This window comes from Ornithorhynchus anatinus, chromosome X5, assembly GCF_004115215.2.
Source record: "Ornithorhynchus anatinus isolate Pmale09 chromosome X5, mOrnAna1.pri.v4, whole genome shotgun sequence".
NCBI classification, from domain to species: Eukaryota; Metazoa; Chordata; class Mammalia; order Monotremata; family Ornithorhynchidae; genus Ornithorhynchus; species Ornithorhynchus anatinus.
In genome coordinates, this window is record NC_041753.1 from 5,763,199 (window position 1) to 5,782,245 (window position 19,047).

At 61.3% G+C, this 19,047-nt stretch overlaps 1 protein-coding gene across 1 annotated transcript in view; it reads left to right on the forward strand.

The window, feature by feature from the left end:
* Positions 1–19,047, forward strand: part of ZAN (zonadhesin) — a 68,293-nt gene that overhangs the window by 38,948 nt on the left and 10,298 nt on the right. The window contains 29 exon segments of the mRNA XM_039910881.1: positions 409–656; positions 934–1,082; positions 1,209–1,337; positions 1,941–2,079; positions 2,972–3,113; positions 3,417–3,613; positions 3,899–4,040; positions 4,462–4,578; positions 4,791–4,915; positions 5,347–5,492; positions 5,801–5,944; positions 6,596–6,703; positions 6,898–7,067; positions 7,378–7,580; positions 8,081–8,222; positions 8,441–8,688; positions 8,952–8,999; positions 9,002–9,137; positions 9,444–9,555; positions 9,816–9,910; positions 10,083–10,259; positions 10,664–10,872; positions 11,035–11,179; positions 12,657–12,904; positions 14,191–14,355; positions 14,521–14,648; positions 16,286–16,563; positions 17,587–17,804; positions 18,886–19,024. Coding sequence (XP_039766815.1) covers positions 409–656; positions 934–1,082; positions 1,209–1,337; positions 1,941–2,079; positions 2,972–3,113; positions 3,417–3,613; positions 3,899–4,040; positions 4,462–4,578; positions 4,791–4,915; positions 5,347–5,492; positions 5,801–5,944; positions 6,596–6,703; positions 6,898–7,067; positions 7,378–7,580; positions 8,081–8,222; positions 8,441–8,688; positions 8,952–8,999; positions 9,002–9,137; positions 9,444–9,555; positions 9,816–9,910; positions 10,083–10,259; positions 10,664–10,872; positions 11,035–11,179; positions 12,657–12,904; positions 14,191–14,355; positions 14,521–14,648; positions 16,286–16,563; positions 17,587–17,804; positions 18,886–19,024 — 4,647 coding nt within the window.

Sequence of the window (19,047 nt, forward strand, 5' to 3'; positions counted from 1 at the left end):
CGGTCCGGCCAAGCCGGAGCCCGGGGTCCCCAAGCGGGAGGCAGTTTGACAATTGGAGGTTGAGGGGGTGGAGGAGAGACAGAGACCAGAAGAAGGCTTGGGAGAGTCCAGCAGAGTAGACTCGATCCCTGCCTTCAAGGAGCTTATAGTCAGTCAGCCAATCGTATTTATTGAGCTCTTACTGGGCAAAGAGCACTCTACTAAGCACTTGGGAGAGGACAATGTAACAATAAACAGACTCATTACCTGCCCACGACGGGCTTTCAGTCCAGCAGACAGACGCAGAAGTCCTGGGGTAAAAGGTGGGTGCGGAGTAAGCAGACACCCGAGACCTGGCATCTCTAGCCGGAGCGGAGGGGCAGCTTGATTGGGGGTCTTGATGCCCGGGTCCGTCCTCCCCCGATCCAGAGTCGGGCACCTGCGTGGCCACGGGCGACCCCCACTTCACCACCTTCGACAAGAGGAAGTTCGACTTCATGGGCAACTGTAGCTACGTCCTGGCGGCCACCTGCAACTCCACGGGCTCCGGCCCGGCCTTCCATGTGGTCGCCGACCTGGAGCGTCGTTACGGCAATCAGAGGGTCTCCTACGTCCGCGCGCTGCACGTGGACCTGCTGTGGCTCCGTGTCTCCCTGCTGCGGAACCGTGTGGTCCAGGTGAGGCGGGGGTGCTGGGTCCGGGCCCCAGGACGCGGAGGGTGGTGATGGGCGAGGCTGGGTGTGTGGAGGAGCTGGCTGTGACCCAGGGGGCAGAGGGGTAGGGTTGGGGCACGCGAGGGGTTGGCAGATGTGTGCCAGGGCACTGAGATGGGGCTGGGGGACGGTGGTGCTGGGGGCAGTGGGGTCAGGTCTGGAGGCCAAAGGACAGAGTGGGTCACAGTGAGGTGGTCGGGCACGAGCAGCCCCGGCCGTGACCGGTCTTTCCCCATCCCAGGTGAACGGCTCCACGGTGACCCCGCCCAGCAGCCTCGGATCCGGAGTGACCGTGTCCGTGTTCGGCCGCTTCGTCGTGGTGGCCTTCGACTCTGACCTGGAGGTCCGCTATGACGGAGATCACCACGCCGAAGTCCGCGTGTCCCGCAGGTCGGTGGGGAAGTGGGTGGGAGCCCGTCCTGGAGCCCGGGGGCAGCCTGGTGACTGGGCTCGGGGTGGGGGACCCCAAAGGCACCCATGTCACGGTCTCCCCGTCCCCCGCCGCCACCCCCATAGGTACCGAGAGCAGATGTGCGGCCTCTGCGGAGACTTCGACGGAGACGGCACCGACGACTTGCAGTTGTCCAACGGGACCCTGGCCCCCGGCCCCGGCCCCTTTGGAGACAGCTGGGCCACCGACAGCAAGTGAGAAATCCCGCCCCGCGGGACCTCCTCCGGGACCCTCTCACCAGCTCCCCGGCCCTCGTCCCTCCGCTGTCTTCCAGGGAGGTCCCAGCCCAGTCCCGTCCCCACTCCTGCCCTTCCGATAACTCCCCCACCCCTGCCCCCCACATTCTTGCCCCTTGCCGCCTCGCCCCTCACCGCGGGCCCACGGCCCAGCCCGCCACCCCGGCTCTGTGTGCCAGGTTTCTCTCCCCGGCTGCCGTTCGGTCTCGCTCTCTTCCCCTCCGTGCGTGTCTCCGGCATTCAGGCTCTGCCCTCTCCGGGGAGGTGTGGGACTCACTGAATGTTGGTATTTGTTATTTGTTAAGCGCTAACTATGTGCCGAGCACTGTTCTAAGCGCTGGGGTAGACATAGGGGAATCAGGTTGTCTCATGTGGGGCTCATGGTCTTAATCCCCATTTTACAGATGAGGGAACTGAGGCACAGAGAAGTTAAGTGACTCGCCCACAGTCACACAGCCGACAAGTGGCAGAGCTGGGATTCGGACTCATGAGCCCTGACTCCAAAGCCCGTGCTCTTTCCACTGAGCCACGCTGCTTCACTGGCCCCTCTCTCCCTTGCAGCTGCAGCTCCCCGGTCCCGCCCCCCACCCGGCCCTGCCCTGAGGAACAGGTGGAGAGTTACGAGGGTGCCACGTTCTGCGGCATCCTGACCAGCCCCCAGGGACCCTTCAAGGCCTGCCACAGCCGCATCAACCCCTCAGTGAGCCCCTGGGGACCACTACTGGGGGGACTGGGGTGGGGGAGGACCAGGGAGATGAGGGGAGGGAGGGAGGGACAGAGGGGCCGGACCAAGGAGGGAGAGAGAGTCCGGGCAGGGGTGACCCCAAGGTCATATACTTCTGAGGGGACAGGAGAAATGGTGAGGCGTGGAATTGTGGGGGCAAGGGAAAGGGAGAGAAGGAAGGAAACATGGAGATGAAAGGAAGGCACACAGGAAGAGGGGACAAAGGGAAGGGAGGAGGGAGAGAGGAAAGGAAAGAAGGCAGTGTGAGGTAATACCCCAATGGCAGGGATCTTGTCTATCACCTACTGTAGGGTACTGTCACAAGTGCTCAGCACACAGTAAGCACTCCATAAATAGCATCGATGGTATTTATTGATTCACTGATTGAGGGGTGAGGGAGAAGGCTGGAAAGAGCTACTGTAGAGAAAATCTGTCAGTCGATCAATCGATATCAGTTATTGAACACTGAATGTCTGCAGCGCCCTGTATGAGAACTTGGAGTGCAGTACCATCCTTGCCCTGGAGGAGCTTCTAGTCTGATGGGGAAGACAGACATTAAAGTAAATTAAAGACCGTAGAAATGTCAGAATAGCTACGGTGGAATGGGGGTTGGAGGGAGGACGTCTTGGGAGGCCAAATCTAGAGAGTGGGAGGGATTTGGGGAGCGGGCCGGGTGGAGGGAGGAATGTGGAGGAAGACCGGAGGGAATCCAGGGGATTAGAGAAACGAGGAACCCCTGGAGCAGGGAGGGACTCTAAGGGGAATCGGGTGGGGGGGTGGGAGGGAGTGCCGCTCGGGATGGAAGCGGAGCGGGGGCCGGGTCTGAAGCAGGGATGGTTCTGAGCCTCCCCGACCCCCTTCCCGCCAGACCTTTGCCAAGGACTGCGTGTTTGACCTGTGCGAGACGGACGGAGACCCCGGCCAGCTGTGCCGCTCCCTGGAGGCCTACGCTGCCGCGTGCCAGGCCGCGGGGATCTCCCTCGGGCCCTGGAGGGATCAGACCCGCTGCCGTGAGTGACCCCTGCCCCCTACCCCCTACTCCCCCCCGCCCCCTGAGCCTCTCTTCCTGCCCAGCCTCTGTGCACCCCCAACCCCTGTAGATACCTGAACCTCACCCCGAGCCCTAGATGCCGACACCCCAACCCGATTCATCTCTCCGGTGCCAACCCCTGTGCTCTCGCCTCCAACCCCTCCCTTGCCCCATTTCTGACCTGCAGTGTCAGCCCTAGACCAGCTCCATTGCCTCACTCCTACTGGGCACCTGCATCCCGTCCCTCTGCCACTCCCCGATTTCTCTCTCTCTCTCCACGCAGCCCTCGTGTGCCCTCTGAACAGTCACTACGAGGCCTGCGGTACTCGCTGCCCAGGCTCCTGTGCCAACGGCGGGGCCTCGTCCTGCTCGGGGGGCTGTGTGGAGGGCTGCCAGTGTGACCCTGGTTTCCTGCTGAGCGGAACCACCTGTGTACCCCAAACCCAGTGTGGCTGCACTGTCAACGGGCAGTATTACAAGGTGAGCGGGGCAGTGGTTGGGACGCCGCCAGGGACCGGACGGGGTCCCCTGCAGTGACCACGGGGGTGGGGTCCACCCAAGGGCCCACACGGATGGCGGGGATGGTTCAGGAGGGAATGAAGCTGGATGTCAAGGAGGATTTGTTTCTGGGGGTGCAGGAATAAAAGGGGATCTCCTTCCTTGGATATCTCTCCGTGCTTGGCTGCAAAAAGGGCCGGCCGGCCCTCAGGAAGAGGGGGGACAGATTGACCCTGGAGGTCCGTAACCCGTCTGTCCTCCCGCCAGCCCCAGGAAGAGTGGTACGGCTCGGGCTGCGAGAAGAGGTGCCGCTGCCTGGGCGGGAACCACACGGAGTGCCGGGAATGGCAGTGTGGGCCGCAGGAGGTCTGCCAGCTCCAGGACGGGCACTATGGCTGCCACTCCAGCGGTGAGGCTCCCGGCTCCACCCCTGCCCCACTCCCACGGTGACGCTCAGCCCGGGGTTCATCAGGCGTTCCTCAACCCTGCGTGCTGGGCGGGCCCCAGAAGCTTCTTGAGGCCAGGGATCGGGACTCCCGACTATTGGATCGGTGTCTCCCAAGCGGCCGTGGATCTCCTCAGTGGGTACCACGGTTAGATTGGGAGCAGATGACCACATGTCCCCCGCCTCGACCAGGGAACGGGTCAAGGCCACTGGCAGATGACGATCCAGGGGCAGAGAGCCGGGATTGAGGAGGGGGCGCGAGATCCCCGGCCACAGACCGGGCCTTCTCTCCCCCGCCGGATTCCGGCATTTCTTAACCCCGGCCCGGGGCCAAAGCTCGGGGTTTAGTCTGGGATCGGGGTGACCTCCCGATCCAATTGCACAGGCTCGGCCTCCTGCTCCATCTCCGGAGACCCCCACTACCACTCCTTCGACGGCCGACGATTCAGCTACATGGGGACGTGCACCTACATCCTGACTCAGCCCTGCAACGGCTTCTCGGGTACAGGGGCCTCAGAGCCGGGAGGAGCCGGGGGCCGAGGGGAGGGGGGACCGCCATGGAAGGGTCGGGGGCCGGGGCAGGGACGGCGGCTGACTTGGAAGGAACCCCAAAATCAGGGCTGGGAGCTGGGGGGTCGGTAGTGGTTGACCCCTATGGAGGGGAAGGGCAGGGTGATGCCACCTCCGTCTCCCCCGCCCTCCACGTCGGTGCAGACCCGATGTTCAGCGTGGCCGCCAAGAACGAGGAGCGGGGACAGCGGGGCGTCTCCTACCTGAGCAAGGTCTACGTGAGGGTCCCGGGAGCCAACGTGACCCTCCTCAAGAACCAACGGACCTTGGTGAGGCCTGCGATGTCCTGCCCTGTCCTGGGCTCCGGGAAAACCAAGGCACCAGTTGGGGAGAGTGGGCGGTGGGGGCGGGCAGCCTCCTCGGGGGGAGAGGTGTGTGCCAAACCCCTTCTTTTGGGCCCATTCCTCCCCTTGGGCCTGAGAGGCCACCCTCTGTCCCCGCCCCTCACCCATCAAGGCCCCGCTCCCATCTCTGGCCTCCCCGGGATTGGTCCAGCTGTTTCCTTTCCTCTAGACCACGCCTTCCACCCACCGCAGTCCGGCTGGGGACTGGTAGTCATTGGTCATGTGCATAGCACTGTACTAAGTACAATCTCGCCCACCTGGCTGACCGTGACTGGTCTGGGGGCTCTTTAAGGGGTACGTGTCTGTCTCCCGGGTGACCGTCCCTGTCTCTGTGTGTCTCTGTGTGTCTCTGACAGGTGGGGGGCCAGCGGGTGACCCTCCCGTCCGAACCTGCCCGGGGCATCACCCTGGCCCAGAGCGGCCGCTTCGTGGAGCTGCGGACGGCCTTTGGGCTGCGGGTCCGCTGGGACGGGAACCACCAGCTGGACGTGACTATGCCCAGGTGCGGAACCGGGGCGGCCCCACCGCCTCTGCTCTCCCCCTGGTCCCCCCGGAGCCGAGACCCCCCAGCCCGCCGACCCCTCCCCCACATCTGCTCCACCGGCCCTCCGACCCCTGCAGCCTCACCTCCCGCTCATTGAGTGGTATTTATTGACTGCTTACGGTGTGCAGAGCACTGTACTAAGCACTTGAGCACTGTATCAAGCGCTTAGCGCTGTACTAAGTGCTTCCCTCACCGGTCCGGTGACCCCAGGGCCGTCCGTTCACCTTTCCCCTCTCCTTGTCTCCCTCCGCCTCCCCCGCCCGCAGCTCCCTCTCCGGCCAGCTGTGCGGACTGTGTGGCGACTACGACGGGGACGGCGGCAACGACAACCGGAAGCCGGACGGCAGCGCGGCCGAGGACGAGGATGAGTTCGGTGACAGCTGGCAGACCACAGGAGACGAGGATGAGGAGTGAGTGGGAGTGGCCCTGCCGGGCCCCGGGAGTCCTGTGCCTCTAGCCCTCCTCCCCGGCAGCCTCCGCCTCCCCGGCCCCATCAGGACCCGGGCGACCTGCCTCCCAACCCGATTCTCCTCCCCATCTCCGGCTTTCCCAGGGGCAGGGACAGCGGGCAGCAGAGTCCCGGGGCTCTTCCCATGCCCGTTCTGGTGGCCCGGCGGAGCGTAGGCTTCGGGCCCATCGTGTCTGGTCCGAGCCCTGGGAGGGACCCTGACAGGTGGGGCAGGTCTCTCCCCCACAGCTGCTGCCTCGTGATCTTGGTCCCTTTATATCTGAAAGTCACCCCGACCTGCGACTCTCTGGGGTCCAAGGAACCGGCCTGAGCCCCCCTGCTTGACCAGGCGCTCTTGGGCCCTCTGGGGACATCAGGAGCCTCCCCACAGGCCTCAGTCTGGCCACTGGGCCTAGGGAAAGGCTGGTTGAACCCTAGCGGGGTTTGGCCAAGTGGGGGCCGCTGCTCCCGCTCCCCAGTTTGGCGGCTTAGGGCGAGCTCAGCGTGGGCAGCGAGATGGGGCGGTGGGCGAGGAGGGCGGGGACACATTCCGCCTTGGGCACTGAGCTCCGGACCGGCGGGCGTATACCCTCCCTCCCCGCCTCGCCCCCAGGTGTCGGAACAACCAGACGGCGCCCCCGACCTGCGACCCGGCCCTGCAGGAGAGTCTGAAGGGACCCGAGTACTGCGGGCGGCTCACCGACCCCGAAGGAACCTTCAGGTACCAGCCCTTCCGGGTTCTGGGCCTTCCCTTATCTGGCACCCCCATGAGTTGAGCCCGGAGACCCCAACCCTCTCTTCAACTCTGATCCTCCCGGGCCACTCAGTCCCTCCTCTCGTGCCCCCGGTAGTGGAGCCCAGAGGCCCTTACAGTGTCCCCCCGCCTCGGATTTCTGAGCCCGCTTCTCCCCGCAGAGCCTGCCTGCCTCACCTGAACGCCTCCTCCTACTTCGAGAACTGCATGTTCGACATGTGCAGCTACCAGGGGCTGCAGCAGACGCTGTGCGACCAGCTGGCCGCCCTGACCGAGGCCTGCCAGGCCGCCGGGTTTCCCGTGGAGCCCTGGAGGGGACCCCAATTCTGCCGTGAGTGACCCCCTCCCCTCGGCTTCCCACACTAGCTCCCAATGGGTAGCAGAGCACTTAGCACAGAGTAGTCGCTCAAGAAATCCCAGGTTTTTCAGTGTTGCTGTGAATAATAAGAGGCAGGCCTTGTCCTCTGGGAATCCTTGTCCTCCGGAGACCCTGCCTGCCTCCTGTGGGGAGACTGGTGGTTCTGGGAGATGTCACCTGCCCCCTCCGTCATGCTCCCTCTGCCTCCACTCGCACCCCCATCCCACACTAATCCATGCCCCCCCACCATCCCCGCCCCCTCTGACGTCCCTCTGCCCCACAGCCCTGTTCTGCCCCACGGGCAGCCACTACGCCCTGTGTGCCGACCCCTGCCCGGTCACGTGCCACCGAGGCTTCTCGCTCCCGTCCTGCCCGTCCCGCTGCGCCGAGGGCTGCGAGTGCGACCCCGGCTTCGTCCTCAGTGGCTCCCTCTGCGTCCCCACCGCTCAGTGCGGCTGCCTGGACCCCGCCGGAGCCTACCACGAGGTGGGGTGGGGAGTCTGAGGGACCTGGGGGGACATGGGGACTGGGGACCCAGGAGAGATCGGGCCGAGCTGGGGGCGGGGTGAGGCCCGTGGGCGAATGGAGTCCGGGGCAGCCCGGGGTCGGCCCGGTTGGGGGGTCAGTGGCCGAAGGGGCAGGTGAGGGAATGGATGGGGCGTGGGGAATGGAGAAGGATTTGGGAAACAGAAAAGGGTCTGAGGGAGCAGAGAAGAGTCATAGGATGTGGAGAAGGGCCCAGGAGATGGAGAAGGGTCCAGAGAAATCGGGAAGGGTCCAGAGAAGCAGGTGTAGGTCAGGGGAGGAGAGGTGCAAAGATTTCTGGCTCTCAGAACCTCCAGTCAGGGGTGAGCGCGCTTCCCGTGGGCATCCATCCCTGGCCTGGCCCTGATCAGTTCCCTCGCGATCAGGCTGGGGGTCGCCCCTGCCCCTCGGCTCCTCCCCGAGCCGGTCTCCCTTTGCCGACACTCTCTGGGTGCCTCCAGGCCGGAGAGCAGTGGTTCGGACCGGACTGCCGGGAGCGGTGTATCTGCGAGGGACTGGACAACGTCCGCTGTGAGCCCAGCGCCTGTGGGGCCCAGGAGAGCTGCGGCCTGCAGGACGGCGTGTTCGGCTGCCACCCGCAGGGTAGGCTGGGACAGGGGGCTTCCATCTACATCTTGGGTCAGAGCGGGGCATCTCCACCTGGGCTGCTGGCCGCGGGGTCGCCAAGGAACCGGGAGCTTGACAGCAGAGACTCAGAGAGTCTGGGGAGGAGGGCCCCAGGGTGATGCCCTGGGACCGGCAGGGAGAGCAGGAGCCTAGGCCCCGCCGACCCCCGGGTCCTCCAACCCCTCGCCCCCCAGGCTCGGCCACCTGCAGCGCCTCGGGCGACCCCCACTACCTGACGTTCGACCAAGCCCTGCACCACTTCATGGGCACGTGCACCTACACCCTGGCCCAGCCCTGCGGCGGCCCTGGCGGGCGCGAGAACTTCACGGTCACTGCGTCCAACGAGCGGCGCGGCGGCCAAGTCCACGTCTCCTACGTCCGGGCCGTCCACGTCCACGTCTTCAGCCTCAGCGTCTCCCTGCTCAAGGGGCGCCGGGTCACGGTGAGTGCCTCTCCTCCACGGAACCCCGAAACCCGCGGGCCCTTCTAACCCTCAGGCCTCGGGCACCAATCCTGTCTCCGGCCCTCCCTCTCCAGGCTCCTGCCCCCTTCCCCTCGACTTTCCCCTACCCGGACCCCCAATGCTCCGCTCTGTCTCTGCCTCCCTGGTTGGTTCCCCTTGGGTCCCGGTACTGTCCCTCCCCCCAATCCATACTCCCCCCACATTCCGGTTCCGCTCACATCTCCCCTCTCTCCGTCCTCCAGCTGGACGGGCTCCGGGTGGGACTGCCGCTGTCGGCCGCCGGAGGGCCGGCCTGTACGTGGGCATCAGCGGCTCCTTCGTCCTCCTGAGCACCGACTTCGGGCTGCGGGTCCGCTAAAACGACGGGACCCACTTCGTGGACGTCACGGTGCCCTCCTCCTACTCCGGCCAGCTGTGCGGCCTGTGCGGTGAGTGACAACCCCCACAGACCTGCCTCAGTGTCCGTGCCTCACCCGCTGTCCCCGAAGGCCACCAAGGGCCCCTCTCCCCGTATCCCATTCCCCCCATCCTCCGGGACTACTCAGGATGGATAAGCATCGCTGGACAGTTGTCCCAGTGCCCAGTTGTCAGATTGGCCCTGTGTGTGGGCAGGTCGTAGGTTACTGGGGCGGGGGTGGCGTGGAGGTTGGGGCTACTCTCGTGGTGGGGAGGAACGGGGCAGGAGAGGCATCCGGCCGCCCCGCTCTGACCGTCCGGCGTCCCCCTCCTCGCAGGCAACTACAACAGCGACAGCTCCGATGACAACCTGCTCCCCGACGGGACCCCCGCCGACAGCTCCGCCCAACTCGGGGAGGGCTGGCTGGTGCCCGACCCCAGCGATCCTCAGTACGTCAGGGGTCAATCCGTCCCTCCCCTGACCTCCGCGCCCCTCGGCCGCTGCCCCGGGCCCAGATGGGTCTCGTGCTGGAGAGATCCCTTCTAGAAAGGGGACTTTTCAGCTTTCCCTGCATCTTCCTCGTTGTTGAGCCCTACCCTGGGCTTCAGCTGTCCTAGTGGGCGTGGGGCTGGGAGGGGAGAGAGAGTGAGAAAATAGAAAGGGAGACAGATGCCAGGCCCGGCTCCCCTTCCCCTTCGTCCCCGCACAGATGCTCCCCGGATGGTGGCGAACCCCCCAACTGCCCGGATGACGACCAGGCCGACCGGTGGAAGGCCAACTGTGCCATCCTGAAGGACCCCAACGGTGAGCTTGTTCACGCCCCGGGCGCATACACACGTACCCTCAAAGCCCCTTCCCAACCTCCCCTACAACCCCATCGTTCCCCGCTCCCGAGCCGGACCGTGGGGTCCCCCTTGCCTGGCCCTCACACCGGCCGCGCATCTCGATCGTGACTCTGCCCTCCCTACTCCCATAGGCCCCTTCGCCCACTGCCACGGACTGGTCCCCGTGGACGGCAGCCTGGCCAGCTGCGTGTACGACCAGTGCGGGACGCAGGGAGACGTCCCCACGCTCTGCCGCTCCCTGCAGGCCTACGCCGCGCTCTGTACCCAGGCTGGCCTGCCCTTCTCCTGGAGGAACCAGACCTTCTGCCGTGAGTGGACCCTCTCTGCCCGTCGATCCCACCGGAGCCTCGACCTTGTCCTGCCCGGCCTTCCTTGCCCGGCCCTTACTTGCCCTGCCGTGCCCTCCTCCCACGTGGGACCTCCCGTCCTCCTCCTCGCCTCGGCTCTACTTGTCCTCTGTCTGCTCTCCGTGCGTCCGTCTTTGTCCCCATCTCTCCGTCTCCTTGCCCTCCCTCACCCGCTCTCATGCCATCTCTGGCCCCGCATCTCCCTGTTCCTGGAGCTGGCACCTTTCCACCCACGCCTGCCCTCCCCGCTCGGCCCAGCGCCCAAATCCCCCTCCAACCACTGCCCGGCTCCCACCCGCTGCCCAAGCCACGCCACCCTTCCCGCCACCCCCGCTCCCGCCGCCTCACAGCATCTCCGTCCACAGCTCTGAACTGCCCGCCCGGCAGCCGCTACAGCCTCTGCGCCAGCCCCTGCCCGGCCAGCTGTCCCAGCCTATCGTCCCCCGGGAACTGCCCCTCAAGCCTGCCCTGCTCCGAGGGTTGCGTGTGTGAGCCGGGCCACGTGCTGAGCGGCGACGCCTGCGTCCCCCTGAGCCGCTGTGGCTGTTTCGACCTTGACGGCGGCTACCATGCGGTGAGCGCGGGGCGGGAGGCTGGGGGTCGGGCTGGAAGGGGAGGCTCTCACACTCCCGGCACCCCTGTGCTTGGGTGGGTAGCTGTCCATCTGGGGGCGAGCGGGCCGAGGGCGCGAGGGAGAGGAGTCCGTCACTGGCCCCCTGCCCCGTGCCCTCTTTAGGTGGGCGACAGTTGGTACACAAACAGCAACTGCTCCAAGCTCTGCTCCTGCTCTGGCCCCAACATGGTGACCTGCCGGGACTCCGGCTGCGGCCCAACCCAGGTCTGCCGGCCCCAGGACGGGCTCTTCGGCTGCCACGACAATGGTAGGGGTCTCTCCGAGGGTCCCCCGACCCTCCCCAATCCATCCCACCTCCCCCTAATCCAGGGGATCAGGGCCTCAGTTCTCCTGCTCTCCACCCTCTGTTGGGATTTTCCCTCCCGAGTCAGTCTCACACTCCTCTTGTTCCCTGCCATATCCGGTCCCCCGAGAGCCCCTCTTTGAGGTCCCCCCAACTGGGCCTCCAGTCTCACCCCATATCCAGCCTCCTCTGCCTCCCCGGACCCTACACTCTCCCCCTCTAGTTCCCCTCTCTTCCTCTCCCATTCTGAATCCTCGCACCCAGAGCTGTGAATAATAACAATGATAAAAGCCTTTGTTAGGTGCTAGCTATGTGCCAAGCCTTCATTCGTTCAATCGTTCAATCGTATTTATTGAGCGCTTACTGTGTGCAGAGCACTGTACTAAGCACTTGGAATGTACTGTACTTAAACCTCCAGGTAGTAGAAGGTAGTCAAGTCAGAAAAGCGGCGTGGCTCAGTGGCAAGAGCCCGGGCTTGAGAGTCAGAGGACGTGGGTTCTAATCCCGGCTCCGCCACTTGTCAGCTGTGTGACTTTGGGCGAGTCACTTCACTTCTCTGGGCCTCAATGACCTCATCTGGAAAATGGGGATGAAGACTGGGAGCCTCACGTGGGACAACCTGATTACCTTGTATCTACCCCAGTGCTTAGAACAGTGCTTGGCACAGAGTAAGCTCTTAACAAATACCATCATCATTATTATTATTATTCTCTCTGCCACAGTTACCTCATCTGTAAAATGGGAATTAAGACTATGAGCGACTATATCCAACCCAATTATCTTATATCTACCCCAGTGCTTAGAATAGTGCCTGGCACATAGTAAGCACTGAACAAATACCTCAATTTATTATTATTATTATTATTATTATTATTATTATCTCAGACACAGTCCCTTTCTGAGTCTAGAGGAAAGGGAGAGCACTTGTCTGCTGTGTGGCCTTGGGCAAGTCACCTAACTTCTCTGTGCCTCGGTTGTCTCATCTGCAAAATGGGGATGAAGACTGTGAGCCTCAAGTGGGACAACCTAATTACCCTCTATATACCCCAGCGCTTAGAACAGTGCTCTGCACATAGTAAGCGCTTAACAAATACCAACATTATTATTATTATTAAAATGGATTTTAAGACTGTGGAATGGGGACTGGATCCAACCCAGTTATCTTGTATCCATCCCATTGCACAGTGCGGTGTCCGGCACATAGTAAGCACTTAACAAATAGCATAAAAATAAAATTTTGAATCCCATTTCACAGCTGAGGAAAACGAGACCCAGAGAAGTGAAATGTCTAATCTGAGGTCACAACAGTGGGCAAGTGACAGAGCTGGGTCCCCTGACTCTTAGACCCCGGGGTCTTTTTGCAGGGCCACACCCTCACCCCTGCTCTGTCTTCGCCTTCCCTCGCGGCCCATACTTACTTAGCCCTCTGTCCCCCAACTAGCCATCGCCGTATGCCACGTCTCGGGGGATCCCCACTACCTGAGCTTCGACGGCACGTACCACACCTTCATGGGCACCTGCACCTACACCCTGGTGTCTCTGTGCCAGCCGGGCTCGGGACTGGTGCCCTTCAACGTCTCAGCGAAGAACGAGGAGCGTGGGGGCCGGGCCCAGGCCTCCTACCTCCGCCTGGTCTACGTGGACGTCTACGGCGCCCGCGTCACCCTGCAGAAGGGCCGGCGGGTCCTGGTGAGTCCCGGGACCACCACTGGTCGGGCCGGGAGGGTCTCCTCGCAGGCCTCCCGGCCTCCGGCCTCTCCCTTTTCCAGACTAAGCTTCACTCCCCGACCCAGATCATTTTTCCAAAAAATCGTTCTGCCCTCATCTCCTCACTCCTCATAACTCTCCGGTGGTTGCCCATCCACCTCCATGTCAAACAGAAACCCCTTGCCGTCAGCCACGAGACACTCAATCAGGTCTTCCCCTCCTAACTTACCTTGCTGATCTCCTTTTACAACCTAATCTGCACGGGCTGCCCCTCTAAACTGCTCCCTGAACCTCCGTCTTGTCTGTCTCGGTGCTGACCCCTCGCCCACGCCCTCCCTGTGACGGGGAACTCCCTACCCTTCCATAACCTCTTCTCATCTTCAAAGCTTTACTCAAATCACATCTCCTCCAGGAAGCCTTCCTTGACTAACCTCGCCACCCCCTCCTTCTCTTCTGAACCTGCTCTGCACTTGATTCTCCTTCACCCTTTGATATTCACCCCACTCCAGCCCCACAGCACTTGTATCCTTGTCTTTTCACTCTGCTATCTCCCCTCCCTGTATTTATTTTATTCAGGGCTTTCTGCCTGTTGGATTGTAAGCTCGCTGAGGGCAGGGATCAGGTCCCCCAACTCTATTCAGTCAGTCAGTCATTTTACCGTATTTATCGAGCGCTTTATTGAGTGCAGAGGACTGTACTAAGCGCTTCAGAGTGTCCAATATAACAATATAACAGACACATTCCCTGCCCACAATGAACTTGCAGTCCAGAGGAGGAGGGATTGTCTCTATCTGTTGCCGAATTGTACATTCCAAGCGCTTAGTACAGTGCTCTGCACATAGTCAGCCCTCAATAAATACTACTGATTGAATGAATATAACCAGACTCCACCAGCTGAGAGAGGGCCAGATGCCCCGGGGGGGAGTGCTCGATTGTATGGTGGTTGCTTAGTACGGGGTTCTGTCTCCAGGAAGCGCTCAGTAAATACCATCGATGGATGGAGCAGTGTGGCAGGGTGGGTGGAGCTCGTTGCGGGCAGGGATTGTCACTCTTTATTGCTGTATTGTACTTTCCCAAGTGCTTAGTACAGTGCTCTGTACAGAGTAAGTGCTCGATAAATACGATTGAATGAATGAAATAGAGGTGGGGAGGGAAGTCTTTGCCATCTCTTTAAGGTGGGGGTTGAATTGGAATGAGATCAGGAGATGATGGGTCTCTTCCCCTTCTTCCGCCTCCCCCAACTCTCGCCTGCCCACCCACCCCCCAAGATCAACGAGGAACGGGTCCGCCCGCCAGTGGTCAATCACGTGCCGGGCGTCACCATCACCACCAGCGGCATCTACGTCGTGCTCACCACCGACTTCGGGCTCCTTGTCAAGTTTGACGGGAACCACCACCTGGAGATTCAGATCCCCGGGGGTTACTTCAACCAGGCAAGTGGTGGAGGTATCGGGCTACCGGGGGAGGGGGTCTGCGGGGGTGACGGGCAGACAGATGGGGCTGGAGGGGAGAGGGCTCTCACCCTGAGGAGGAGGAGGATGAGCGGCCCCCAGGAAGCTGTGCCCTCCCGAGCCCCCTGCCTGCCGGTCCCCCACCAGGTCTGCGGCATGTGCGGGAACTTCAACAACCGGACGGACGATGAGCTGATGACGCCCCAGGGGACCCAGGCCCGGAACGACACGGAATTCGGAAACAGCTGGATGGCGGAAGGAGATTCGGATCCGGGGTAACCATCCCCCTGAGCCAGAGATGGGGTCCTGACTGCCTTCTGAGCCCGGGCTGGAAATGGGGGCGGACGGGGGACCGGGAGGATGAAGGGGCTGGGGACAGGTCACCGAGGCCTAATAATAATAATAATAACAGTACTTGTTAAGTGCTTACTATGTGTCAACCACTTTTCTAAGCACTGGGATAGACACAGGCTAATCAGGTTGGACTCAGTCCCTGTCCCACATGGAGCTCACAGTCTTAATCCCCATTTTCCAGATGAGGTAACTGAGACCCAGAGAAGTGAAGTAACTTGCCCAAGGTCACTCAGTGGACAAGTAGTGGAGCCGGAATTAGAACCCAGGTTCTTCTGACACCCGGGCCTATGCTCTATCCACTAGGCCATGCCGCGTCTCGCTTTATCCAGAGGCCTAAATGAAAGAGCCCAGCCCTGGGAGTCAGAGGACCTGGGTTCTAATCCTAGTTCCACCACCTACTTGCCGGTGTGATGATGATGATAATGATGATGATGATGTTAGTAAGAAGAAGTGGTGCTTATTTAGTGCTTACTAAGTGCCAAGCACTGTACTAAGCATCGGGACGGATCCAAGATAAGCAAGTCAGACGCAGTCTTGGGCAAGTCACTTAACTTCTCTGTGCCTTGGTTTCCTCATCTGTAAAATGGGGATGAAATACTTGTTCTCCCTCCTAGACTGTGAGCCCATGTGGAAAAGGGACTGCGACCAACCTGATGTTCTTGTATCTCCCCCGTTGCCTAGTACAGTGCTTGGCAGATAGGAAGTGCTGAATTTATTATCATTAGCCCCAGAACAAGGCAGCCTGGAAGTCAGATGACCTGGTTACTAATCCCGGCTTTGCCTTGGGCAAGTCACTGCACTGCTCTGTGCCTCAGCTTCCTCAAATGTAAAATGGGGATTCGATATCTGTCCCCCCTCCTACTTAGAATATGAGCCCCAAGTGGGACAGTGTCTGATCTGGTTATCTTCTATCTATCCCAGTGTTTAGAACAGTGCTTGATACATAGTGAGTACCTAACAAATATGTGGCCTAGTAGATAGAGCCTAGGCCTGGGAGTCAGAAGGAGCTGAGTTCTAATCCTGGCTCCGCCACATGCCTGTTGTGTGACCTTGGGCAAATCACTTAATTTCTCTGTGCCTCAGTTCTCCCATCTATAAAAGGGGATTAAGCTTGTGAGCCCCCTGTGCGTAGGGACTGTATCCAACTTGATTGACTTGTATCTACCCCAGTGCATAAAACAGTGCTTGGCACATAATAAGAACTTAAACAAATACAGTAATAATACCCAGGATGCCAGGACAGCCCACGGACAGGGCAGATCTGTAACTTGTCCTCCCTGGGGTCCAGGTGGTGGAGGGGCAGCGAGAGGGGCCTCTGGCCCGACCTCAGCGCCCTGGAGGGGGTCTGGCCGGGCTGGGGGCCAGGCCTGATGGGGTCCCCATTTCTTAGAAGGCGAGAGTGCGGTTTCCGTCGATTCAGGATCTCCCTCTCATTGAGGGGAGAGATTGTGTCTACTGTTGTATTGTCCTCCCCCAAGCTCTTAGTCCAGTGCTCTGCACACAGTAAGCGCTCAATAAATACGATCGAATGAATGAACCTCCCCTCCTCTGCCCGCAGGTGCCAGCCAGACAGTCGAGAGGACTTGAACGGGAGCTGCGGGGCAGCGGAGAAGGTGGAGGCGGCGGCTCGGTGCCAGGCGGCCCTTGGGGGCCCCGCTTTCTCCGCCTGCGCGGGGCTGGTGCCCGTGGAGCCCTTCCTCCGCGGCTGCGCCTTCGACCTGTGCGAGTTCGGGGGCCTGGGCAGCCTGCTCTGCGACACCCTCCAGGCCTATGCCGCGGCCTGTACGGCCCAGGGCCTGCGCCCACCCCCCGTCTGGAGGAACGAGACTTTCTGCCGTGAGTCGCCCCCTCCCCTCTTCCCCCACTCGGCCGCCCCAGCCTGGCCCCGGGACCCAGGGACCCCCCCCTCCCCACCTCCAGAAAACCACGAACTGGCACTGCAAGGGCCTGTGCCCAGGCCTGCCCCAGCCTGGGGGAACAACTCTCCTCTCACATGGCTTCCTGCCCCCTCCTGGGCACTCCCCGGGCGCAGCTGGCCCCTCAGCCCTGTGCAGGACGGGGGTCTGAGGAAGCCTGAGCCCACGGCCCAATCAACCCCTCCCTCAGAAACCCGGCACCTTTGAGCCCCGGGCCCCCTCCAGCACGTCAGTGGTCTTCCCCAGCTCCCTGGAAATCAATCAATCAGTCAGGCAGTCAACCTTTCATTCATTCACCGAATCGTTTTTATTGAGCGCTTACTGTGTGCAGAGCAATGTAATAATAATGGTATTTGTTAAGCCCGTACCGTGTGCCGAGCACTGGGGTAGATACAGAGTCATCACACTGTTCCACGTAGGGCTCGCGGTCAATCTCCATTTTACAGATGAGGTAACTGAGGCACAAAGAAGTTAAGTAACTTGCCAAAGTCACACAGCAGACAAGTGGCAGGGTGGGGATTAGAACCCACAACCCCTGATTCCCAAGCCTGTGCCTTACTAAGCACTTGGGAGAGTACGACACAAGAATAAATGGACACATTCCTTGACCACGATGAGCTTACAGTCTAGAGTCAGCATGGCATAATGGCTAAAGCAAAGGCCTGGGAGTCAGAAGGTCATGGGTTCTAATCCCGGCTCTGCCCTTGCCTGTGTTACCTTGGACCAGTCGCTTCACTTCTCTGGGCCTCAGTTCCCTCATCTGTAAAATGGGGATTGAGACTGTGAGCCCCATGTTTGACGGGGACTATGTCCAACCGGATTTGCTTGTATCCACCCCAATGATTAGTACCGTGCCTGGCACTTAATAAATGCCACAATTATTATTATTATGATGATTCGAGTCAGACTGTCTCACTGTTCCCCTCCCCTCTCTCCTCTGCAGCACTGCTCTGCCCAGCCAACAGCAGCTACACGCCCTGTGCCCCCACCTGTCCCCCGACCTGCCCGGATCTGGAGGGCTCCTGCGGGGGTATCAGAGTGGGCTCGCTGCCCTCCTGCTCCGAGGGCTGCGCCTGTGACCCGGGCTTCGTGCTCAGCGAGGACCAGTGCGTGCCCATGAGCCAGTGTGGCTGCGTCGATTTCCAGGGCGGATACCATGAGGTGAGGCTGCCGGGGGGCAGGTGTCGGGGGCCGGGGGCACCTTTCTGAGGGCCCCTCCGGGGCATTCGGCCGGCCACTAGCCCTCGGCCCCAGAGCCGGTGGCTACAAAGGTTGGGCCAGGCTGATTCCCGCTCCGCCCCAGAGGGCCGGAACGTGGCCGGCTTGGTTCTGGATCCGGCAGACGCTCAGCTCTGCCCGGCAGCTTCCGGCCTCTGTGCCGGTCAGGGAAGGGACAGCGGGGGGTGGAGGCGATCATCAACACTCGATAAGGCCAGCTGGTGTTGGATGCCTGCAGGCTACTGAGACGATAATAATAATAATAATAATAAAAATTAAGGTTTTTTTTAAGCACTTATTATGTTCCAGGCACCGTACTAAGCGCTGGGGTGGATACAAGCAAATCGGATTGGACACAGTCCCTGTCCCACATGAGGCTCAAAGTCTCAAACCCTGTTTGACAGAGGAGGTAACTGAGACCCAGAGAAATGAAGTGCCTTGACCAAGGTCACACAGCAGACAAGTGGCGGAGCTTGGATTAGAACCCACGACCTTCTAACTCCCAGGCCCGAGCTCTAGCCACTAGCACAGGCTGCTTCTCTAGTAGTCAGCCGTGCCCGGTGACTGACTCCCCAGCATGGTGGATTGTTCGCCCCGCTGCCCGCACCATCCTTGTCCTTGTCTGCTGTGTAACCTCGGGCAAGTCACATCACTTCTCTGAGCTTCAGTTCCCTCATCTGAAAATGGAAATTGAAGACCATGAGGGAAAGGGACTGCGTCCAACCTGATTACCTTGTATCTCCCCCAGTGCTTAGAAGAGTGCTTGGCACATAGTAAGCACTTAACAAATGCCATCATTATTATTATTTATTATTATTAGAGCGGCCCCCTGTGCCAACGTCCGGCCTCTCCGGGGGGGAGCAGAGTGATCTCGGGGGGCTCTGACAGACTGTGAGTGGGTGGGAGGCGGGACGGTCCTCAAGGGCCTTGCAGCAGCAGGGATCGGGGTCCCCCCGACCCTTCCAGGACACCTCTGCCGCCGCCCCAGTTCCCACTCGTCACCCTTCCTTCCCACTCCCGGCAGGAGGGGGATTCGTGGCTGGTGGGCGACTGCCAAACACACTGCACCTGCACGAGCGGATCAGTGAGCTGCCGGTCTCTCAACTGCCCCTCCGGATCCCGGTGCCAGCTGGGCCCCAGCGGCCCCGTCTGCAAGGCCGTCTGTGAGTGTGGGCGACGGGCGGGG